This window comes from Halyomorpha halys, unplaced genomic scaffold (genome assembly GCF_000696795.3).
Source record: "Halyomorpha halys isolate HHAL.00 unplaced genomic scaffold, Hhal_1.1 Scaffold106.1, whole genome shotgun sequence".
Classification (NCBI taxonomy): domain Eukaryota; kingdom Metazoa; phylum Arthropoda; class Insecta; order Hemiptera; family Pentatomidae; genus Halyomorpha; species Halyomorpha halys.
The window spans coordinates 2,066,428-2,076,002 of record NW_027111449.1 but is presented as its reverse complement, the minus strand read 5'-3'; the positions used below and the strand labels follow the sequence as shown (position 1 = coordinate 2,076,002).

At 30.8% G+C, this 9,575-nt stretch overlaps 2 protein-coding genes across 3 annotated transcripts in view; one reads left to right on the top strand and one right to left on the bottom strand.

Annotated features, from left to right (window-relative positions):
• CSN1b (COP9 signalosome subunit 1b) overlaps positions 1–6,657 on the top strand; it is an 11,637-nt gene extending 4,980 nt beyond the window's left edge. For both annotated transcript variants that reach the window (XM_014415783.3, XM_014415782.2), the window contains exons 7-11: positions 897–1,002; positions 1,084–1,172; positions 1,286–1,415; positions 2,220–2,354; positions 6,472–6,657. In XM_014415783.3, the coding sequence (XP_014271269.1) occupies positions 897–1,002; positions 1,084–1,172; positions 1,286–1,415; positions 2,220–2,354; positions 6,472–6,540 (529 nt within the window). In that variant the 3' untranslated portion in view covers positions 6,541–6,657. The remainder of the gene's footprint in view (positions 1–896; positions 1,003–1,083; positions 1,173–1,285; positions 1,416–2,219; positions 2,355–6,471) is intronic.
• LOC136795013 (peptidyl-prolyl cis-trans isomerase-like) lies at positions 6,223–8,705 on the bottom strand (the record flags this gene model as incomplete). Its single annotated transcript, XM_067049471.1, is given in 3 exon segments — positions 6,223–7,728; positions 7,834–7,900; positions 8,524–8,705. Coding segments are annotated over 3 exon segments (318 nt in total), but the record flags the coding sequence as incomplete, so codon positions are not given.
• Positions 8,706–9,575: the final 870 nt, after the last annotated feature.

Sequence of the window (9,575 nt, the reverse complement as noted above, 5' to 3'; positions counted from 1 at the left end):
GGACGGTAGGAGGATGGGTATTCAGGCGGCTTTTGAGGTTTGGGAATCATTGGTTTATAGGTTTAAAATTAGTTTTTAGGTCCTCCTTAAAACTAGGGCTGAACTTTATCAAATGGGTTCAGCCTTCCTTGTTATCCCTCGAGGAACCTCCTCCAGTATAGAAGCATTCCTGGTCTCAGTCTGCTTCCTGTTTAATAATGAAGTGCAAACTAATACTATTAAACTTGTAGTTAGTATTTGGTACAATTTCACTGATTTCTGCCAAATAATTTTTCACTTTTAAACTGATGTGATATCACTAATAGTCGTCCCCACTATGAAACAAAATGTATTAGTGCTTGTACTTTATAGTTAGTGTACTTCTATTTATGGACTAATACTATTGGCTTTCATTATGAAACAGCTCCCTAGTGGCTTACCAATGTTGGTTGGTTGAGCCCTTTTACAGCTTTCTCTGGAACCTTCCATGGCCAGTCAAGATGTCTGAGACCCAGTAGTCAAGACGGATCCATTTTTACCCAAAATTAGGTTAAAAAACAGTGATTAGTCCTGAAAACTCCATGAGTTGAGTTACCAGGGTATTTAAAAAATTAAACTTAATACTAAGAACTATCCAATGATTTGGATGTATCAATATCTTTTAATGATCGCAAGCAATATAAGAGTTTAATTTTAAAATTTATTCCTAACTTCTTCATGAACATTGCCAAGAACTGCTTTAAATTATTCTTTTTAGTAAAACATTGCAATTGGATATCTGAAGTAGTCTGTTTATGAAGACAACGTATTACATACAGCAATATTTGAATGTTTTTATGTCTTATTTGTGTGATTATTTTTTTTAAATGTTATCATTTTAAAAATGAGATATTTCAACTATTGATTGTTTGTTTTAGTTCTTTTAAATTATTCCTAGAACTCGAACCTCAGTTAAGGGATATTATATTTAAATTCTATGAGTCTAAATACGCAACATGTCTTAAATTACTCGATGATATTAAGGTATTAAATGTTTTCACACTTCTTATTTCATTACTTGTGGATATAATGTAGTTTCATTTATGTTTTATTTTTATTAATTAGGATAACTTATATTTGGATATGTACATAGCACCTCATGTGAACACGTTATACACACAGATTAGAAACAGGGCTCTAATACAGTATTTCAGGTAATATGTACATATATCTTAGATGAAAGAATAAAATAGAATAGAAATTTCTCATTTTATTAAAAAATAAAATTCATAATCTTATCTTTACCTTCTATAAAAATGTTTCTTAGTCCCTACCAATCTGCTGATATGGGTAAAATGGCTCTTGCACTTAATACAAGTGTGAGCGCCTTGGAAGATGAATTGATGCAGCTTATTTTAGATGGTCAAATACAAGCAAGAATAGACTCCCACAACAAGGTATTACAGTTCTAATCACTATAATATCTGTACTGATAAGTATAAAAGATTTAAGTCCAAAAAATATTGATGTTAAGTACATAGCCAGACTCAGAAAAAAAGTCTTTATCGATTTAATAAAGGAATTAAGTTATATATTATGATTATATCCTGGTTAAAACTGTATTAGAAAGATAAGTTTTATACAGAATTTTTTTAACTTTATTTTTTGTCTCCTGAAAAATCAAAAATATGGACTTAAATCCTTTATACTTATCAGTACAAATATAATCTTTTAATGAACTTTTACACTTTTCAAAATTGTTTTTAAATTACTTAAATGTAAAAATGTCTTCTTGTTAAATATATATGTTATATTCTGTTGTCCAAAGTGCCAATTTAAAAGAAATATAGTTATATCATTTTGAGCAATCATTACTTGTCTCTAAAATTGTTTTAAATTTGGTGAACGAATATCCAATTGATATCATAGAACCAAGTTTTTTTTTACATTTTGAAAACTTTGATTATAATTCCTGAAGTTATAATACTTAAACAGCTACATATATATTCTTGTTCATCTAAACCATGCTTTCTTTGAAAAAAGTGACAATGGCATACATGGAATATCAGAGGAAACTTCTACTTTAATAACAAGTAATAAATAGATTTTATTTTTTAAATCGATTGCCAGAAGAATTAAAGAAAAATATAAATATACCTTAAGCCTTTGGGTTAAATTAAAAACAAAAATTTTTATTATTTTATTTATTTATTTTTTTAAATGTTTTCTTTTGTTAGTTTCTGGATAATTTCTCTTTTTAGATTTTATATGCCAAAGATATGGATCAAAGGAGCAGTACTTTTGAAAAAGCTTTGAATATGGGTAAAGATTACCAGCGTAGGACCAGGATGTTAATATTGCGAGCAGCCTTGTTAAAAGCGCACATCTCAGTCAAGGTAGCATTGTATACATAGAAGTTTAAAAATATTATTAGTTCTTTCTAATCATAATTGGGCAAAATGTAATTGTAATTACTTTGGTTCAGTAATTGTAATTGGAGACCACAATTATGCCAATAATGATTAATTAAATATTTGAAATTACCAATTAAAATTACTTTTAGTTGTCTTTTATGTTCAACTGTAATTTAAAATAATTTACATTAATTTCAGTTGTAATATTAATTGTTTTATTCTGGGATCAGATGTATTGCTTAATATCCCAGAAGTAATTGTTGGATAAGTTAAAATAATTATTCCTTACCAGATACTTTAGAACATGTTAAATAAAGCCTAGGAATCAATTCAATTCTTTTTATAGCTTATTTTCAAAGATAATTCTCTTATTTCATTTTATATCAAGATAATTTGAAATTGTTAAGTTCTATTCAATAATTTTTATTTTATTAATGAGAACTTAGTAACTAAAATTAAATGTGACATATCAAGGACATTGATATCTATTGTTATGTTAACTTATTCAACTGCATTTGACTTACCGTTATATCTTCCTGTTCTCCCCCCATCTTTCATTTTTTTATTTTTAAACAAATCAGTGAAAACTAATTTTTAAAAAAATTACTGAATAAACTAAATAAAAAACTTTTCTTTTTTTTTTTCCTCTGATAGATTTATTGATAGATATTACAATCTGCCACACGGTTGTGGGCAAAAAGTAATAGTGATGAATCTCATACATACTAAAATAAAATTTAAAAAAACTAAAAAATAAACTAAAGAACTAACATAGCTTTCCCTGTATAGCTTGATTCTCTTCTTAATTGTCCAAACACTTGTTCACATAAGTTTTGTATTTTATTAATGTTTCAGAATTTTTTTTTTTTTTTTTAATGTAAATTGTACATTTAATGGATGTACACAATTCATCTTCATGCCATAATTTTTCTTCTATGTAAGATGATACAATAAACTATTTTATTTGATACTTGTGAAAAATATTCAATTTCAGTTAAAAGAATCTTTCCTTATTTTCTGTGACTGTTTTTACAAGATTCACCTCACTCCTGAATATGACTCTAAAACTTTTGGTGACCACATTGTTTCATCTTCTTTTCCCCATAATAAATAACCTGTTCTAGTGCTCCTTTTTGCTCTGATTCAAGGAATAGTTTATCATCTGATCATCACTATTGGATAATTCCAGCTCTGATCTCTCACCAAGATTCATACATTGTTTATCAATTGGCTTCTACGAAATCTTGAATCAATCTATCTTCATCTCATAAAAAAAATGTTTTATGAAAGAATTTAAAACAAAAAAAGAGAAATAGTATCGATCTACTTGAACAATTGAACAGAATGAAGATGAAGTGACAATTATAATTTCAGTTAGGCATGTGTTTGGCAAGTGATAGTGTTCGGAAATAAACTAACAATAACTAGTTAAATATTATGTGTGGAAATGATTACACAAATAAGTCTGTCTAGGAGAGGCAAGAAGGGTTGAAGGTGAATTAGGTGGTTTTAGCAAAGGTAGAACTTCTTTTAGGACTAAGTGGTGAGAAATATCTCTTGAGTTTTTGCCTTGAAAATAATTTATGCTTGTTAGATGGAAGGCATAGTTTCAAAGAAATATTAAGGTTTCTTGTTGCTGGGACTCTTGGTTTAGTTTTTATCTGATTTTTCCCTGCCCTGCGGCCGTTGAACATTTAGTTGATCGTGGTTGTTGTTCACCACACTATTTATTTGTATTATGCATCTCTATCGGTTCCTGATGGGAACCGACTGAAAAAGTATGCGCTATATTTAATTCAAACACTAGATCCATGGACCCCCTTGCCATGGTATGCTAGATATGAATAATTAATTATTGGAGTTCCTTTCCAACGGTATCGTGTTCACCAATTTATTATGCTATTATATATGAGGTGGCATTCAGGGATTCTTAATTATAAGGTAAAGTCTTTGTTAGATATTTTATATTTACAATTATATATACATTAGAAAGAATAATATTATGAGAGAGCATTGTAGACCTGTTTCCTTATACTTTAATTGTTGTATTATGAATTGAGAAGTACCAGTTGGGATCTTTGATAGCTATACTGACTCTAAGTTATTAATTTTATTATTGCCATTCCAATTACAACAGAAAAGGTCTTACTTGTTTTGGTACGTCGGTCAGCTTGGCAGTTGTCACGGCAGAGCGTCCATATTCGCTATGCTCCGCAGCCTCCCGGTGGCCGTTGCTGAATCTCTGCTAGGGGCGACTTCCTCCTCTTGCCTCCAGCTGGTCTTCCCTCAGACCGTCTTCAAGTGTCCATCTCTCCCAGACTGTCCAACTGTCCTTCTGTCCCAAACTGTGTCCCTCCTGCCCTTTTTGCTAATTTTCTCCCCTCTCCTTCTTTTGATTTCTGTCCTTTGATTGGTTTTTCTATGTTCAGAGGGGGTGAGAAGGTCCAATGACTTTCTGCGAAAGTCGGTCTTTTTCCTACCTTTCATGTTTAAATTAAGGCGGCTTTCTTCTTTATGTATTTTCCCCGAGGTTTTTAGAGTGCTCACGTGTAAGGTAAAGGCACTTTATTTGTTTATCTCTGCCTACACGATCAACCATATTCAGGGGTGCATACCCTCTGTTATCTATATATCTCCGTACATTACTTTTGATGTTTTGCCGATCTGGTTTCTGCCTACACCCAGCGGGTCCTTTGTTATGCCGACAAAAGAAATTACTTAACGCTAAAAATTCCAGCTGGTGCCTCCCATTGCATATTCCAAGCTTGTCTTCTAAGCTGTTGGTATTGTTTCTGTCCTGATTTTCCTGCCGCAGTTATGGTTGACCCTTTTACAAGATTTTCTTGACCACTTCAAAATCAAGAGCTCTCGCTAAGGTTTCACCAATGGTTTTCGCTCTCGATAGTTTCAAGTATTGTTAAAGGTCAAGATCACGGACTCTGTCAGTCAGTAAAAACATCATGCCATGTCTTCCAAGATGTGCTCTGGAACCATAGCAAATGCCAACCTAACCAGTCGAGAAATCTCGGTACTGTTGCAGTGATTCCCCAGGATCTTGTTTTCTTGTCCTGAACTGTATCCTGTATAGCTGCTCCAGATGATCAGTCACCAAATCTTCTCTCAAGTTGGTCGTGCAAAAATTTGAAGTCGTTCTGGCGTTCCTCAGGTAGCCTGTTCCTGCAAAACTTCTCGCAATGAAACGATTTGGAAATTTGCTTTTTCCTGGTCCAACCATTTGTTGAAGATGCTGCTTTAAATTGCCGCCAATATGTTGCCCAGAATGATTTCCCGTCGAATGTTGGAGGCTTGATCCTAGCAGGGGTTCTTGAGGAGTCTACAATTTTAAGAACTTTGATTTCTTGTCTCAAGGAGTCCACTTCACCTTCAAGCCTTATAATATAACATTCTACTTCACCCCTATTCTCTTTGAGGCGCTTGTCTATAGTTTTTATCTGATTTATTAATTTTGAGTCCACATTATCAAGATTTTTTTACCAGATTACTGACTTGCATTTTTGTATTTTCCAGATTTTGAAACTTGGTTGTGAGAGTCTCCTTAACTTCATCCTGGCCAGCTTTCATTTTGTCCATTGTGGATTTTATTTCCTTAATTAATGGCAACAGGTCTTCCATTTCTGCTGTATGACTTCATATTAAAATTGGCATAAACCTCCTCTTTCTAATAACACACGTATTTTTGTTTTTTCTAATCACTAACACTTCACTTAATATCTGCCATAAATTAAAAAAAAAACTTTATTGTTTTTGTTTTGTTTTTCTCTTACCCATTTAATATCCCACTTCTGACACAAATTGTTGTGTGATACTTGGGCCAAGAAAAAAACCGCAATGAACAAAAACAATTTTATTGTATTACAAAAGTAACCAAAATATGCACACCAAGTCCACAATATTCACAACAATATTTTTTTTCTTTCACATTCCACTAATGAAAAACATTGTTCCGGAACATGAACCGGACAAATTATATAGGGAGATAACCTCGTTACAATATATATATATCCAGTACATACACCTGTACTTTTTGGTAGAAGTATCATTTGAGTTATATTAATTGTTATTTGGCTTAATGTTTCAGAGCCCTCAAAGGGATGTTGGTCAAGGTGCAGGAGAGATGTCTGTTGCACCAGCAAGTTCCAGGCCTTAGCATCATGTTATTGAATGTTTCTGTAATATTAAATGTATATTTCTTATGTGCTTTAACTTCAGATTATATATAGACCCATATTTATATAACTATAATAAAACCATGTTTTAAAAGGTTTTTTATTTTACTTTGTTCTTTACCAAGAAAACAATGAAATTTGCTACTAAAGAAATTGTATCTTCACCATACGTACTTTGTTTCTGTGAATGATGAATTATGAAAGATGAACAGAAATTTGTTATTAATTAACCAATTTCATGTACTATTGTTTATTTAAATCAACAAGCCTACATGTAAGTGACATTTTTATTTAATTTTTTTTAAATAAACGTTTGTCAAATAAGTTGTTTACAAAAAGTCCTATTTCATTAACCTTTTAATAATTGAAAGCTTTCGTGAATGAATTTTTATAAATTTAGTGGCTATGTAAAAGGAATTTTTAAATCTTTGTCATTAATGCTTGTCTACAAGAAACTTGAAGTGAACTCCGTCTTTAAAAAATTGCTATCCTCTAATTTAACCCCATTTTTCTTTTGTTTGAACCCAAATAAGGCAACAATCTACATTTACAAATTCAATAATGTATTATTAAATTATAAATTCCAATTTACAAATTCATGGGACTGATTAGAAATATTAATAGTTCAAAATATAATAGTGACATATGGCAAACATTTTAAAATAAACCACTCATATCACTTGTCCCTAAGTCATGCAGAAATTTTAAGCAATATCGTTTATAAAAATGGGATGTTATAACTTAACGTTTTCTCTTTCTTCTTAAACTATTTTTTTTTTCAATTAAAGTGGTCATTACTACTGACCCAGCTTAAGGCACAATTTTTCTTCTGGTTTTATTTATATAGTCGGATCTATAACAAATGTTTGCAATTCTCTTGCTATTGGCAAGTGATTGATCAGTGAAGATGTTATAAGAAACCTTAATCATCATAATTCTAGTTTAGATATTATCCTGTAATATGAAACTTCACTTAACAGTAAATGGCCATAGATAATCAAAATAAAATAAAAAATACATTTTTTTCTACGAATAGTATAATAAATATTTACAAAAGATATAATTTGTTAAAAAAATTCAGAGAATTTCTCAATTAAATTTCAAACTAATTCTCCGCAGCTGACAATAACAACCTTCTCAGTCGCTTTTCCACCCTTAGTGCCACATTTCTGGAAATAATCAGAAATACATTCTCATGAAGTAATAATAGCAACTAATTTAGCTTTAGAATTAATAGGAGGAGAGAAGTAAAAAAATAAATAAGCATTACTCACCTCAATTTTCTTTACTACATCCATTCCACTGATTACATGACCAAATACAACATGTTTATTATCTAACCTTTAACAAATAAACAATTGATTCAGTTTTTAACATTAGGGATATTAAACTGCTCACAAATTGAAGCAGTCCATTTACAAAAATGTAGACATTTATTTACTTTAGCCATAAAGCTTTGAAGTTTTTTCAGTTTACAAAATATTCAACAACTGCAAAGCACTTTGATGCAGAGAGTCTGCATTTCAATTCCGAAAACTCAATGAAGGCAGTTGGAGCTATGTTTCGAAATATGGCAGAAGAGGAACGGGGAAGAAAATTTATTTTATAAATTAATCAAAAGAGCTCACTTATTTAATTTTAAAACAAAATTACTTCCCTGTTGAATTTACATCAATTCCATTTTTTATTTTAAAATTCCAATTAAAAGAAAATAGAATAATGTTCAATCCTCATTTTAATTATATAAGTAAATCACAAAAACTAATTTTTTTCCAGTCATAATTCGATCAATTAATTATGCTTTAAAATGGTGATTTGACTTTCATTACTTATCACTACAACTTTTAACAGTATTTAATTCCTTCATTTTGGCTGTGGTGTTAGATTTTTCAACAAATAGATCCACTTAGTCTGAATAGATGATTTGGACAATTGGTTTAAAAATAAATTGAATCTGTACTTACCAGTTGGTTTTAGCAGTGCATAAAAAAAACTGAGACCCATTTGTATTAGGACCAGAATTTGCCATTGATAGAATACCTGGTCCAGTATGCTTCAAAGTAAAATTTTCATCATCAAATTTACCACCATAAATAGATTTTCCTCCAGTTCCATTATGATTGGTAAAATCACCTCCCTGACACATCTAAATATAACTTGATGATGTTTAGGAAAGTTATAGCCAGTTTACTGAATTGATTAAATGAATATTTAATTCAATCCAAGAAGATAAGGATATTTCACTCTGGAAAATACACTCTTCATTATCTAATTAACATTTTTATAGCTAAATATGAAATTAAAGGTGCCTTAATGACTCAAAAGTGAATAAAATCAATTTTCATGAAAGAGATGGCCAGGGCTGCGGTCAAGAAGAAACAAAAATAGTTCTCAACAAAACAGTAGTGAATGTGAACAGCCATTAAATTTTCGCTACGACTATATGTCAATTCTGAAGCACGGGAAGCAGAGACTTTAAGATAGTTAAATTGAGAAATATTTAATAAGCGCCTGAAACTGGAAAACGGTGTGAAACCTGCCCACCGTGGTAGCCTCATTTATCTGACTTTTCAAACAGACAATTATGGCCAGTAGGTTGATCGATGTATGACATGTCACAATCTCACAAGAGGAGATCATAACACAAAAAAAAAGTAATCCTGCTATGCTTGACAGAGGAGATTATAAAATCTTTCTCATGTCTAACCCTAGAACATTATTAAATATAATACAGAAAAAATGGTGCAAGACAAATCCAATTATTTTTAATTAACCAGTCAATAAAACTGAAGGTATTTTCCAATGTGGCAAACTAATTAATTTTTTGCATATAACAAAAAGTATAAATTTCTTTAAAACAATTTTGATCCTTTTTCTCTCAACTTTATTCTTTTTAAACTTCCGACGTTTCGACCCCTTAGGTCATTTTCAAGGATTCCTTATTTTGTTTTCATTTTTTCCTTTAAAATTCTTTAAATGCCGGCTAATTGCCTTTGTCCCATTTACAAATTCTTCT